A 15,624-nucleotide genomic window follows, 5' to 3' on the forward strand; every position below is an offset into this window, starting at 1 on the left:
CTTGGGATAGGCGGAGTGTGGAATAATTGGCCAGAAGAGCAGACCAGTGGGTTAGAATTAATGAGCACGGGAGGACAATGGGTGAGCGGCAGCAGACCCCGTGGCCCTCCATTTAGACGGCGCAGGTTAAGCGCGCGATTGGCCGCGCGGTACAATTCCACCTTGGGCCTTTTAAGTTTAGAGAATGAAGGTGGGAGCCCCGGGACGATTGGGGCAGTTGTCTTCAACCTCCGGGCAATCCAGACCCACTGCCTGCCGTCCTGCCTCCTCGAGCCGCTCGCAGCATCCATGTGATGCCAGCAAGTGCTGCTATGAGGCAGCGATAGGCAAGGGTTTCGCTCGTCCTTCTCCCTCTGACTCTCATAGCGTCCGTGCGATGCCGTGAGTACAGCTACGAGGTACATGGTAGGACGTTTGTGTAACTGGGGGCATAGGCAGAGTTAGGCTAGGTTCTCCTCACGAAATATTCCCCCTCCAGGTAGCGGGTTTTTGTGCCGTTAATAAACTTTAGTTCATTTCTGTGTGTGTGGGTAGAGCCTCGGCGTGGAGTCTGTGATTTTTGTGGGGAGACGGTGTGCATGAGAGGGTGTGCATGAGAAGGTGTGCGCGGTGCTGCAAGGTTTCGGCGTGGGCCCCGCTTGCTGGCAATCGCGCGCACTTACACAGCGTGTGCATAGTAAAAACAGCCTTAGCGGCGAGGCATGCACCCAGAGTCCTGCCGCAGCCATCCCTTTTTCGTTATCATTAGCATTGGTACACAGCTGATTAGGGCCTCGCCACGGTACATTCTAAATCCACTCACACGCTCACTCACCCTCATGCAGAACAAGGGGAGTACATTCCAACTCCACTCACTCACACGCTCACCCTCATGCAGAACAAGGGGAGTACATTCCAACTCCACTCACTGACACGCTCACTCACCCTTATGCAGAACAAGGGGAGTACATTCATACTCCACTCACTCATACGCTCACTCACCCTCATGCAGAACAAGGGGAGTACATTCCAACTCCACTCACTCACACGCTCACTTACCCTCATGCAGAACAAGGGGAGTACATTCCAACTCCACTCACTCACTCACCCTCATGCAGAACAAGGGGAGTACATTCCAACTCCACTCACTCATAAGCTCACTCACCCTCATGCAGAACAAGGGGAGTACATTCCAACTCCACTCACTCACACGCTCACTCACCCTCATGCAGAACAAGGGGAGTACATTCCAACTCCACTCACACGCTCACTCACCCTCATGCAGAACAAGGGGAGTACATGCCAACCCCACCCAAAAAAGCACACGAGTCTGGAATCGATCCCAGACCCATTCTGGTGCACCACTGCCCCCCAATAGAGCGTGATTCAATTATTTCTGTCAATATGTAGCGTTGACTTCGGATGCACCTCATGTAACTCCTGAACCCCGTTAAATCGGTTGCATTGGATTGTTGCAGCCAACTCTCTGGGAACCAATTCCTTCAACAAAGTGCGGGCTTGCGTGTGGCGGTCTGAGTGTCTGGAGACAACTGGAATTGGACTCTGCGATGCCTGTAATGTGAAGGTTTCTGGTCTTTTTCACAAATGTCCAGCAGGGGCGGATCAAGTTACAACAAGCAATACAATTTTGTTAGGAGTACAAAATAGAAAAAAGTAATGCAAGTCACTAAAAATGTACGAATATAAATATAGTATCTAAGTACAAATTAAATGAGTACATACATGCCTGCCGATGTATCAATACCGAACGCAAGCTAGGGCAAGGCAGTAAAACACCAACAAAACAGTCCCAGACCACACCAAGACAACACGCAGTCATTTAATTAAATGTTCTGATCTGTGTTCTGACTTTACTGCTTCCTAACTTGTATTCTCCTGCAAGAGATGATGACATTCTAACTTGCAACTTTCATCAGCTAGCTGAGACCAGGCCACTGTGGCTTTGAATGGTGTCCTAGATGGACACCCACCACCGGAATGGAAAATCTTACAGATGTCAAGCATATGGTCAGCGGGCAGATCACCTCAACAGTAGGTCCTGGTGTCAAGGACATGGGCTCGCATTCGGTGTTCTGTTACTATATAGTCCAGCAGATGTTCCTTCTTGGACCCAGTGTGCATTCATGATGCTGTGTGGATGCGCCGATGCCGGAACAGCGTGTTGGTAAGCCCAATGTGCTGCATAGAAGTCTAGCAGCCTCCTACCGTTATTATTGAGCTGTTCTGGCCAATGCCTTCCAATCACTCTGGCCCAGGTGCCAGTGTCATGACCCACTCAGGTATTAAAGTCATCCGACAGGATGACTCCATCCCAAGGGGCGACTTTAGCTAGTACTTGTGACAGGTCATAGAAGGCATCTGACTCACCAGCCTTGCCACCATCCCTCCACTGGTGTTAATAGTCGGTTGAGGCATAAGCAACCACCATTACCATTCCTCGCGTTTTGTTTATGGGAAAGCCAGACCATAGAAGCCTGGGACTTACAGTTTCCTAAACCTCAGCGCCATGCTTCCACACCTGTTGTATATATGCCTCTTCCAAAAAAAATGTTATTGTGTAATATTGTCTATTTTTTATATCATGGCTCCTTGGAGACAAATATGCGTTCCCTGCATGCTGAAGCTTGGGAAAACCAGATGACGAAGCCAAAACAGCACTATAATGAGAAACGGGTAAACATAATACAAGAGACATTGATCAGATGGGCATGATGAGAATAACCAGAGCTGAGGAGGGCCTTAAAGCCGTCGAATATTTCGCTTCTCAGGAATAAACCTAACTCATGTAGCAAAAGGTGAAACGTTAATGAAAGGCCATAAAGGAATAACTCTTCCATGGGCAAGGAGTGACTCAGGGAATTTCTGAGAGAGCAAGGGTGGACCCATGGCAAAACACCATAAACTCACTGCACCCGAGGGCAAACACAGGACAAAGAGATGAGAATGTCCCTTGCTGTTTCACTCTCTGAATTAACAAACCCGAGTGCCTGGAAAGTTGAAACGTAAAAATGCCAACCCGCTGCATGTGAATATTGTTAAACGTCATGATTTTAAATGTTAACTTTTGTGAAAGGATACATGGTTACATGACAATACAGAAGGTTTTGAATACGACTAGTTGCATGTTTTATTAACATTCACTTATCAATATGTAATCAGCGTCTCCGACCTGGGTTAAACTTCAGTTGTATTTATTCTCAAGTTGCAGTACAGCACGTGTCTCCCTTCGCGGCTGGCTTCTCTCTTGCTCTCTGGACGGCGGCGCACGCTTTGCCTCCCGCCGCCGTGGCACTCACTCTTTCTCCACCTCGCCGCTGGCTGACGGCGTGTCGGAGAGAGGGGAGGCTCAGCTGGTGGAGCCCGCCACGTGGCCAATGGGTGGTAGCGCAGGTGGTGACGACGTTCGGACCCGGGCTCTTCACACACCGACGACCCAGAGTCCTCTGCTGCTTCTGCTTATATCCCTCTCGGCGGTGCTAAGCTCTGCCTCTAGCCACGCCCCTCTCGGAACATTCTAGAGGGCTCTCGAGGCTTCCCGCTAGCTCTACCCATTTACCTTTCACCCAGATGGGATCCCCCTTACTGATTGGATGTGAGACAACATAGCACGTGTCTGCAATAACCCCCCGGTCGTCCTGTAGGTGGCGCACTCTCGTTACAAATACATAAGTGCCATGATATCTGGGTTAAGCATATAAACTTGTTAACGATTTATGGAAGTTTTGTATTGAAGTATTCTACCGAAGGATCATCCCTAAGATAAACACGTACAAATTACATATATTCTCCACTCTCACTCACTCTTCTCCTCACCCTCCTCCTGTCACTCACCCTTCTCCTCACGCTCACTCACTCTTCTCCTGTCACTCTTCTCCTGCCACTCACCCTTCTCCTCACTCTCACCATTCTCACTGTCACCCTTCTCCTCACTCACCCTTCTCACTCTCACCCTTCTCCTCACTCTCACTCACCTTCTCACTCTCACTCACCCTTCTCCTGTCACTCACATGTCTCCTCACCCATCTCCCTCGGGGCAGCAGCGGCCCGAGCACGGCTCTGCCTCAGGGCAGCATTGGGGGGCGTACATGTTTGGGAGGGGCTCATCTCTGCTTGGATGGTTGCTCGCGGTCACGTGACACACTTAAACCAATCCGGGGGCATACATGTTTGGGGGGGGCGCACCTCTGGTTGGCTGTTTGCTCGGGGTCACGTGACGCACTTAAACCAATCCGGAGGCGTTAATCACAGTCACAGAATGACAGAAGGACAGATCTGTGATATTATATATGTAGATAAAGAATAGTAATAGCATTTTGCTGTATATGTTTAAAACTGGTTTGCAAGATTGATAGTACGTGATAATGATGATTTCTGCTGAATAATCCATCGTGAAACTATCTAATGCAACAATTCAGAAATGTCAACTCCATGTATTGTTTAGGAATACATTAACACGGCTTTATAATTTAAAATTAGCTGTATGTATCAACAGCTGGTGTTGTTACATATTCAAATATACAACTATATACATTTGGATGTATAAATATATTCCTACTGAATCTATTGTAATGTTTAATGTGAGTCTTTACTAGCTCATTTGGCCCAAAACACTCAAATTATCACTCAAATTCAAAGTTTAATATCGTATGTGCATTTTTTTTATCACCACAGGATTTACTTTTTAAAATCCTGACACTCTGGGATTTGACTATCCTCCGTGGACATGAGTCATGAAAACAATAAGCTCATTAGAGACTGGTAGAACATGCACACTGAACATTTATTTAAATAAATTTGTGCCACATTTTAAATGTTTTAACCTGAAAACATTTCGAGTGGTACTCCCAAAAGCAATAGAAATAATTAGGATTGGTTTAAAATAAACCAATGTTAACTTCCCTAGCTTCCATAAGACATACCAATACAAACCCTATTGTGCCCTGGTGGATTAAAATGCAGAAAAAATTTAAGATAACAAATTTTAACTGTAAACGCAATCATAAGATTAGCAAATAAATGTCCCATAAATTGACCACATTCGCAAACGGAAAACTCACAAACACCGGTGTTTAACTCAAATTGCAAGACCGCAAAAAACGCAAGATGACAATCAATGCCACCGCCGCCACCGCCGCCCGTTGTGCCTACTCATTCCAGAAGACCCTGTTGAGGACCTTGTTGACATTTCTGATCAGAGTGGCATTGTATCTCCACAGCGTGAGGTCCACGGCCAGCGAGTCGAGCGGCAGGTCGGGCTGCTCGGGCGATCGGTAGTGGTGCATGATCGCGATGTCTCCGGGCACCGTCTGCGAGATGCCCAGCGCGTTGAGCGTACTGTGCACCGACGTCTGCAGCACCGCGCGTGGGTTCAGGATCATCTTGGTCGGGTTGAAGACCTCCGGCAGGTTTGGCTCCCGTCTAATGTGGCGCATGATGTTGACGCCCGGGATGGCGTTCCAAGCCTGGAACTTCGACCCAAACTCTTCCGATACCGTGTAGGGAAACACGTGGTTTTCGAATGTGTAAATGTCGGCGCCGTACTTGTCGTTCAAGTACCGCATGAGGTCCTTCCAGTTTGTGTGCTTCAAAGGGATGATGACTTCGTCGATGTCCGTGAGGACCAGGTAGCGCGTGCTGTACATGTGCCGATACACGCAGTCGTTCAGCGCCGCTATCTGGCCATAGTAGTGCAGCTCGCCTGGGTGCTCGGGGTAGTGCCACCCTCTGGACACCCGCACGTAGTCCGTGATGGGCCACTGAACGACCTCGACGAGGCCGGTCTTGATGTAGTAGAGGAGCACTTTGTTCAGCTCAGAGCTGCAGCTTGTGTTGTATACCGTCACGCGGCCCGCACCCAAGATGCGGTACATTTCGATCGCCTGCACGAACTGCAGGACGTTGCCGTAGTTCCCGAAGAGCGTGGAGATGCAGACGCTGAATTCCTGTGTGAAGGTGGGGGGCATGTAGAGCCGATTTCGCACGGGCATGAAGACCCACTCGGCCTCCTCCTCGTCCGGTATTGTGCGCATGCGCTGGACGGACACGTGTCCCGGCTCGCAGTCCAGCGGCTCCGTGCACAGGAAGTCGGCCGTGCCGTACGGGAAGTCAAAGTGATTCGAGTGGACGTAGGCGCTGGCGGTGACCGTCAGGATCTCCGAGTGCCCTCGGCAGCAGAAGTGGCAGGAGAGCACGTCCGGCTCATACCGGTTGGCGATGCCGATGATGCGTGTGCTCTGACCGGCCTCGCGCTGGTCGTGGTACGCCGACACCAAGAATATCTTGGTGTCGCGCACGCGCATCATCGACGTGTTCTGCAGCGCTCCCCGTTGCCCGCACAGCGTCACGTGGTTGATCTTATCGGAAGCAGACCCCGGCTTTGGCCTGAAGACGGACGAGTTGCCGAGTGCGTCGAGGTCGCGAACGAGGAAGCCCTTCCAGCTGTACATGTACCAGACGCTCAGCAGCAATGAGACGCTGAGCAGCAGCAGCGAGAGGAACAGGACCGGGAGGCGTAGCTTCATCATCCTTCGAGGCGTGCAAGGAGACAAGACGTCTGGATCAAATCTCTAGACCGCCGTCTCGGGACGAAAAGTCTGATATCGCTCGGCCTGTGATTACATTTACGTAAAAACACACACACAGAGAGCTTCGCGTTAAAAATGCACAACACTTTACACAATTCCATTTCAGGTAAACCTCACAGAAAAACAAAAGCTCTCCAAAATCAAAAGACTGTATTGGCTTCAGGGCGGATATGTACAGGTACAACTCTCTGCAAGTGAATGCAATATTTGACGCTTGTGTTGCGCCCGAAACGTCATGATTTAATTTAGTTGTTTTTATTTTTGTTTTATTTTATTTTTACATACGTGACTTTACCGAAAGAACCAAAGAGTAACCATACGATAACCTGGATATAAGCATGCGTTAAATGTATTACTAAACAATACGCTCCCAGCAGCACCGAGCCTGCAGCTGTCAGAACGGTGAAATTGTTTTTTATTTCTCTCAATTTCAACAGATGATCTAAATAGTCGTGGCCAATAATAATTCGTTTTACGCAAACGTCAACATATTTCTTTGGTGTTATTTTAGTCTTAATACTGGCCAATACTAATTATAAAATCTATTGAAATTGAGAGAAATACAAAATATTGTCAACCAATTACACAGCCACCACCACAACCAGAGCCGCAACCACCACCACTACCACAGCCACCACCACCACCACAACCAGAGCCACCACCACCACAGAACCACAACCACCACCACCACAGCCACCACCACAACCACCACCACAGCCACCACCACAGCCACCACAGCCACCACCACCACAGCCACCACCACAGCCACCACCAAAGCCACCACCGCAGCCACCACCACAACCACCACCACAACCACCACCACCACAGCCACCACAACCAGAGCCACAACCACCACCACTACAACCACCACCACAACCACCACCACCACAACCACCACAACCACCACCACCACAACCACCACCATAGCCACCACCACAGCCACCACAACCACCACCACCACCACCAGAGCCACAACCACCACCACCACAACCACCACCACAACCACCACAACCATCACCATAGCCACCACAACCACCACCATAGCCACCACAACCACTACAACCACCACTACCACTACCACCACCACAACCACTACAACCACCACCACAACCACCACCATAGCCACCACCACCACAACCATCACCATAGCCACCACAACCACCACCATAGCCACCACAACCACTACCACCACCACAGCCACCACCACAACCACCACCATAGCAACCACAACTACCACCACCATAGCCAGCACTAACACGACCCCAGGCCGCCACCACCGCACCTGCCAGTCGAGGGCGCTGTGCTCCTCCTGCTGCTGTTCCTCTCCGTAGAAGCGCCGCTTCGCGTCGCCCTTCGGCTCGCACGCGAAGCTCAATGCAGCCCGCGGGCACCGGCGGCAGCAGCAGCACAGAGGGCAGCAGCAGCAGTAGCAGCGGCAGAGGGCAGCAGCAGAGGGCAGCAGCAGCAGAGGGCAGCAGCAGCAGCACAGAGGGCAGCAGCAGCAGAGGGCAGCAGTAGCAGAGGGCAGCAGTAGCAACAGAGGGCAGCAGCACAGAGGGCAGCAGCAGCAGAGGGCAGCAGTAGCAGCAGCAGAGGGCAGCAGCAGCAGAGGGCAGCAGCAGCAGAGGGCAGCAGCAGCAGAGGGCAGCAGCAGCAGAGGGCAGCAGCAGAGGGAAGGGCCGCACCCGATTCAAGAGCTGAATGGCTCACAGGGTTATACCAAATACATGGAACTGAACTGGGCCGCGTTGCCGCCAGCACCACGTGCTTCCTGCTAACCTCTGCCCCCACCGCGCGCTTCCTGCTGACCTCTGACCCCGCCGCGCGCTTCCTGCCGACCTCTGACCCCGCGCTTGAACCACGACCCCGCCGATCTATGGCTGATTGTGTTACGTTATATAAAACATAAATATACCATATACACTTCGTATTCACAATGTACAGCTAAAGTTGACAGTGTAAATGTATTACAATATTCTTGGTTCTTTGCGGTAAAGTCAGGAAGATAGAAAATAAAAATAATAAAATAACATTTTCAAATAAAAATAATAAATTGAACATTAAAAATAATAAAATCATAAAAGCGATGGTTTCTGCCTGTACATTTTGCGTGCAAACAGTTGCTGAGTAGAGGCCCAACGCGCGAGGCGGCCAGGCACAAACAGCACTCTGATGGGAGCTGTGGTTGATGGGAGTGGAACGCGGTTCTTGATCTGAGCCAGAGTCATTTGTTGTACGTGCACGTGTGACATTCAAGGCAGGGGTAAGCCTGTGGTCACAATCCTGCCTTGTGCTCAAAATGTCAATGAGCCAGCAACAAACAGTGCACTAGAAGATTAAAAAGAGAAGCGTCAACACACTTCCTGCAATAAGCAAGGTAATAAGAACTTAAGAAAAGTGACGAGGGGTATTTTATGTTTATATTTGGTGTTTGCAGTTTCTCCCCGTGGTCCGGTTTTCCCTCCGCATTTTTGAAACATGCATTTGGAATATTTGGCTGCTATAAATGTCCACCACACACAACATAAGCACACTTCGCTGAGCTATAATGTGTGGCCAGGTTGCTCGCTTCTGACAAAAAAATATCTGCCTGTGTTTAGCTCAGTGGGGCCTTTCCTGGTGAAATGAAAAATAGTTCAAAGTTTCGTTTTTAGTTTATTTCAAAGTCGAGCAGTGGGAGGAAAGAAGGAGAGAAAGAGAGGACTGCAAAAATTGGCTGACTGTGATGACTTGTGGGGCTCAACATAAAAAATCGTGTTCTTGGTGACAGAATGCCTCGAGGGCGTGTGACCAATTTTCTCGGAATGCACCAGGTCATCAAAACACTCAGAAGCTAAGCAGGTTTGAGCCCGGCTAGTGCATGGATGAGTAACCACCGTGTACAAGAGGGCTGTGGTAGGAGAAGGCAGTACAGGAAAGTTAATTGTTGTAGCGTTCTTCTACGCTCCCAACTTCATACGCACCCCCATTCTCACCAACCCGCACTGACCGGCGCGATGAAATGTGTTCAAATAACGCACACGGACCGCTCGGCATGGGGAGGCATTCATCCCGCAGTTGATCGACGTAAAAGAACAGCGGATTAACATGATGGGGGCAGAGAGAGAGAGGGAGAGAAGTTGGTGTTGGAAAAAAAATTTCAGAGTAAAGCCAGAAGTGAGCACCACAGTGTGTTGAGGAGCACACCACCTGCCACTGCTGACGAAAACATTCCATTTCTAACCACAGCGGGACCGCCAAGTCCATTGGAGAGCTTGCTGAGATTTGCTTTCATAGACGTTCTTCAGCTCCTCAAACGTGACTAAAACAACGGTCTCTTAGAGATGATGCACTGATTCATGTTGAATTATTAACCTCACGATGCATCATCGTGTGTACGTGCACATGTAAGAATAATATTTGTTCTGGTGAAATCGTATACGTATGTTGCATGTCATGGGATCATGTAACCCTCGCAGCAGCCACTAGTGGCCGATACATTCACCGCAATTTTTTATATAAAAGAAGAATGGATTATTTAATCAATTCGCGACCCTGAATTGTGACAATTCATTGAAATTGCCTGGTGAGTTGGGATGGGGGCAGAGGGGGGGGGGGTTAATGTTTGCTTTCTAACCTTAGGCCTTCACCCAGCAGTGGATCGATCATAGCTGCTGATGACGGTGTAGTAAATGTGGCTTTGGGAAGTACGACAAGGACTCAACAGTACTTTAGTGCTTGTGCTGTGTAAGACGTTACATTCATAATCATTGTAAACATCCTGCATGTGTGTTCCGTGTATACATGGTACTGTGTTTGCGCACACACATCGCGCACGTGGCGACATGGACACTGTGGAATATTGAGGAGAGTTGTAAATAAAGCGGTGTTCGAACAAAGACAAAAGTTGTCCGAGTGAAATCGAACGCTACATATCTACCCGATCCAAATTCACATTGGTCCGGTGGTTCTTTGCACCGCTTACCATATATATGCGTAAACATATACAAAGCATTTCGATTTAAAGCTTTCGTGACAGCAATGATTCATCTTCTTTGGTTCTTTCGGTAAAGTCACAGTCTCGTCCCTTCACCTGATGAAGGCCGCTTGTGTTGTGGCCGAAACGTCGTGAAAATATTATTGCGTTATTTTATTTTATCAGTTTATTATTTTATTCTCATTCTATGTGGTGACTTTACCGAAAGAACCAAAGAAGATATACAAAGCATTTACGAAAAAATATTGAAGGTGCAATTCACGCACGCGTAAATATGCACGTGGAAATAAAACGATCCGCACCTAGAGAATGAAATGTTTCTTGCCAAAAGAATCCCGCGGACCCACCCGAAGTGAGACCTGGGCTGGAGGGCCCACCGTGGGCTCCCTGGATGCGCCGAATGGAGCTCTCCTGTGCGTCTCACTTCCAATTGGATAAATTCTCGCTCCAAAGGTTTCATTGACTTGCGACGGACGCCTTTTAAGGGACGTACGAAAGGCGTGCCCGTTGTGTAGATCAGGAAGCCGATTCACTGGGGGAGCGGCACTTGCCGTCACCTTGCGGGTGCCCCTTTCTCTGACGCGGGGCCACGCGGGGCCACGCGTTGCCGTGACGTCGATGACACAAACGGCGTGAAATAAGGGAAAGCAACAGCAAAGGTGGCAAACAAAATAAACGTTCTGATATTATTTTAATGTGACCATCACTAAAGGATTCGTGTACGACGGTGTTTTACCTTACTAGTTGGCTGTGTCGGGTGGTGGCGGGTTTAACGACACATTTAGATATTTACGCGATCTAACCCACACACCTCTGTTATGGATGAACTGCTTCGTTTTGCAAGTCGTCAGACTGGACGAAACGTTTGCGTTTCGTCCAGTCTGACAGGGTGACTGTAGCTGTGACACACAGCTACAGTAACCCTGTGTGACACACAGCTACAGTCACCCTGTGTGACACACAGCTACAGTCACCCTGTGTGACACACAGCTACAGTCACGTGACACACAGCTACAGTCACCCTGTGTGTCACACTGCTACAGTCACCCTGTGTGACACACAGCTACAGTCACCCTGTGTGACACACAGCTACAGTCACACTGTGTGTCACACAGCTACAGTCACGTGACACACAGCTACAGTCACCCTGTGTGACACAGCTACAGTCAACTTGTGTGTGACACAGCTACAGTCACGTGACACACAGCTACAGTCACCCTGTGTGACACACAGCTACAGTCACGTGACACACAGCTACAGTCACCCTGTGTGTGTGACACTGCTACAGTCACCCTGTGTGACACAGCTACAGTCACCTTGTGTGTGACACACAGCTACAGTCACCCTGTGTGTCACACTGCTACAGTCACCCTGTGTGAATTGTCTTGCAATTAACGTCAAGCTGCAAACGTTTCGTCCACTCTGACGACTTGCAAAACGATGCAGTTCATCCATAACAGAGGTGTGTGGGTTAGATCGCGTAAATATCTAAATGTCGTTAAACCCGCCACCACCCGACACAGCCAACAAGTAAGGTAAAACACCGTCGTACACGAATCCTTTAGTGATGGTCACATTAAAATAATATCAGAACGTTTATTTTGTTTGCCACCTTTGCTGTTGTTTTCCATTATTTCACGCCGTTTGTTTTCGACGTCACGGCAACGCATGGCGTGTGGCCCCGCGTCAGAGAAAGGGGCACCCGCAAGGTGACGTCCAGTGAATCGGCTTCCTGATCTACACAACAGGCACGCCTTTCGTACGCCCTTAAAAGGCGTCCGTCACAAGGCAATGATACCTTTGGAGCAAGAATGAATCAAAATGAAGTGAGACGTGCAGGAGAGCTCCATTCAGCGCATCCAGGGAGCCCACGGTGGGCCCTCCAGCCCAGGTCTCACTTCGGGTGGGTCCGCAGGATTATTTTGGCAATAAACATTTTTTTCTCTAGGTGCGGACCATTTTATTTACATGTGTATATTTACGCGTGTAGGGTGTGAAAGAAGATTCAATGTAACATGGGGGACTCACAGACGACCCGTAGACTTATAGATTCACCCATAAACTCACAACAGACACCCACACACAACAGACACCCACACACAACAGACACCCACACACAACAGACACCCACACACAACAGACACCCATGGGTGAGTCTATGAGTCTACGGGTCGTCTGTTAGTCCCCCATGTTACGTCGAAACTTCTTTCACACCCTAAAGCCGAGTGTGCGGTGCAACATCGGGGAGGTGATGGGGATTTGCCTCCCTGTGGAGAGGCAACAGGTGGAGTCCACGCCTCGTTGCCATGTCGTCATCTCCTGGCGAGCCAGGGGGGGCTGCGTGGCTTGTCGATTGACGCCCACGGTGAAGGGAGTTGGCACAGCATCATTTGTGGGGGTGGACGCCCACCTCCCCACTCCCCGTGAGCAGGCAGGGCGTGACGTCCACCCCCTCAACTCCCCCCTCCTCCTCCTCGTTGGCCACCTCTCGCCGGGCCCCCACCGATCGAGTGATCGCCCCCCCCCCGCACCAGCTCCGAGGGACATCTCTACACGGCCGGCTCACCGCCGCCGGCGTTCTCCCGCGCACGCCGAGCGCTAAACAAAGAAATCGGCTGCTGCTGTCAGTAACACGCGCGCACCTCCTGGGATTAAGGCCTAATCCGCGTGCCCGCAATGCTAACTGAAAATAACTGGCGGCTGTATGAATATGTAGTGGAGCAGGAAGGTGTGTAGTGCAAACAGCGTGATTACATGATAACACAGACAGTACGGGTTATGTTGGGTCAGCCTGTAGCGAAGGCAAATACAGTGCAGGTTATGTTAGGGCAATTAAGCTGGGAGAGCCAAGGACGGCTGTGATTGTCTGGAGCTGTTGTTAAGGCTAGAGTGGCGCCTAAAGGTCTGGGTGAGAAACAGGTGCGAACGACGCGGAGCGTCGTTGGGGCACGGACTAATTAATTGGGGAGTAATGAGAGCGGGGATAAATTGGGGAGTCGGGAATTGGAGCGAAGTTGTTGAAGTTGGAGAGCTTGGAGTCAGCAGCGGGGAATTGAAGGGTGGAGAACTTGGCGACAGAGTTGGAGGGACAGAGTTGGAGAGACAGAGTTGGAGACGGAGCTTGGAAACAGCGTAGCGATAGCGGAGCTGAAGAGAAGCAGCCAGGAGTGGAGAGAGCGTAGCGATAGCGGAGCTGAAGAAGAGAAGCAGCCAGGAGTGGAGAGCATAGCGATAGCAGAGCTGAACAGAGACGAAGCAGTTAGCAGTGGAGAGAGCATAGTGACGGTGATAGCGGTAAATAGAGACGAAGCAGTTTGCAGTGGAGTGAACATAGTGACGGTGATAGCGGAGAGCAGAGGCAAAGTAGTTAGCAGTGGAGAGAGCATCGTGATGGTGATAGCGGAGAGCAGAGGCAAAGTAGTTAGCAGTGGAGAGAGCATCGTGACGGTGATAGCGGAGACGAAGAAGTTAGCGGTGGAGTAAGCGCAGTAATCGTGGGGAGTGGAGAGATAAAGGTGGCGAGCGAGCCGTGGCGACATGGATACTGTGAAATATTGAGGGCATGTGGAGAGTTGTAAATAAAGCAAGCGGTGTTCGAAGAAAGACAAAAGTTGGCCGAGTGAAATCGAGCACTACAAATATGCACACCCCCCCCCCCCCCCCCCCACCGTGGATAAGCCTTAATCCGCTGTGCACAGGTGCTAATGCAAGCGGGAAAGGAATGGCTGGGACCAGGCTATGGGGCACGCCTCACCGTTAACGCGAGCACGGCCGCTCCGTGTGCTGCAGTACACGGAGTGCCTCACGCGCACCGCGCTCAAATCACTCGCACGGCGCTGCAGACGCGCGTCTCACACACCACGCGAAACCCTCGCGTAAACCGTAGCGGGTCGTAGAGATGGCGATCTACGCGCACGGCGGTGGAGTGGATTTAGCGCACCCCGAACCCCACCTTAATCACTCACGCTGCGCTATAGATGCGCGTCTTCTACACACACACACACACACCGCGCGATACCCCGTGTAACCAGTGGCGGTCGTATAGACGGTAATAGATGTGTAGTGATGGTAGCATCACTACTGCGTACACACGCACACGTGTGACGTCACTATGCGGGGGAGCGTCACTACCACGCCGGTCTACACACACACATGACGTCATCCCGGCTGGAGGCGGGAATGACGTCAGGGCCGGTTCTGGACTCGGGAGGCCACGAGGGTGGTGTGAGGTCGTGGCCCTCTCTGTGACCAAGGCTGGACACGTGACTGGACCCCAGTGGGGGCCGGGGGCCTAGGGGGCACCTCGGGGGGCATGTGGACAGCAGGGGGGGGGGGGGGCTTCGAGAGGGTTCTTCGAAGGGAGGCGTGGCCAGGACGGAGCCGGGGCACGCCGAGGCCCATATAAGCAGCCTCCTCACGAGATTCGAGGCTGCCCGTATCAAGAATGAAGATGCATCGTGAAGACGCCAAGAGATCCATGTGTAGGTCCCAGCCGGAGGACTCTAGGATAGCGGTAGACGTGTAAGTCCCGCCAAGACAGGAGGCTGTACCTCCCTAGGGTATCTGAGAAGTGTGTGTTAGCTAGAGTAAGTCGGTGGTCACCACCCTATGCGTAATGTAAGAGTTAACTGTTGTGTTCATTAATAAAAAGTGTTGCCTCCCAAGAAGTTGTGTGTGCACCTAATTCGAATTCACTACAGATGCGCACCTCACACACCAACCCCGTGCCAACACTCTGCAGCCCTGCGCTCGCTCTCTCACGCACCCCGCCCCCCGCACGCAGTCGCTCCACTCAAAAATCACAGACACCACGCCGAAGTTCGCCCACACGCGCACACAGAAATCGCACCACACCGATCTTCTGAACTGAAGTTTATTAATGACGCGTCTAAAGAAAACCCTGTGCGGCCCTGTAGTAAATATTCCACGAGCAGCGTGTAGCCTATCCCTATTCAATCCCTGGGTGTACCCCCCACACTCTACTTCTCAACTCGCAGACGCACTCACGGTGTCGCACGGAAGCTGCGGGAGTCGGAGGGACGATGATCCAAGAGGTCTCCGCCT

General features: G+C 50.8%; 1 protein-coding gene across 2 annotated transcripts; it reads right to left on the reverse strand.

The window, feature by feature from the left end:
• Positions 1 to 4,761: 4,761 nt before the first annotated feature.
• On the reverse strand, positions 4,762 to 8,386 carry LOC142913456 (beta-1,4-galactosyltransferase galt-1-like). Of its 2 annotated transcripts, none has more exons than XM_076060993.1 (2): positions 7,867 to 8,386; positions 4,762 to 6,525 (listed from the first exon to the last, which is right to left on the reverse strand). In XM_076060993.1, the coding sequence occupies exon 2, from the start codon at positions 6,522 to 6,524 to the stop codon at positions 5,145 to 5,147; it is 1,380 nt and encodes a 459-aa protein (XP_075917108.1). In that variant the 5' UTR covers position 6,525; positions 7,867 to 8,386; the 3' UTR covers positions 4,762 to 5,144. The 2 variants fall into 2 exon arrangements, with proteins under 2 accessions (XP_075917108.1, XP_075917107.1); XM_076060992.1 differs by having other exon boundaries at positions 4,762 to 6,608.
• Between the last annotated feature and the right edge of the window lie 7,238 nt (positions 8,387 to 15,624).

This window comes from Petromyzon marinus, unplaced genomic scaffold (genome assembly GCF_048934315.1).
Source record: "Petromyzon marinus isolate PM22_M1 ecotype Great Lakes invasive population unplaced genomic scaffold, UKy_Petmar_22M1.pri1.0 PM_G_Scaffold_26, whole genome shotgun sequence".
In the NCBI taxonomy this organism is placed as follows: Eukaryota; Metazoa; Chordata; class Hyperoartia; order Petromyzontiformes; family Petromyzontidae; genus Petromyzon; species Petromyzon marinus.

Coding starts and splice junctions, on each gene's coding strand:
- LOC142913456 (XM_076060993.1), bottom strand. CDS start 6,524: ATGATGAAGCTACGCCTCCCGGTCCTGTTCCTCTCGCTGCTGCTGCTC.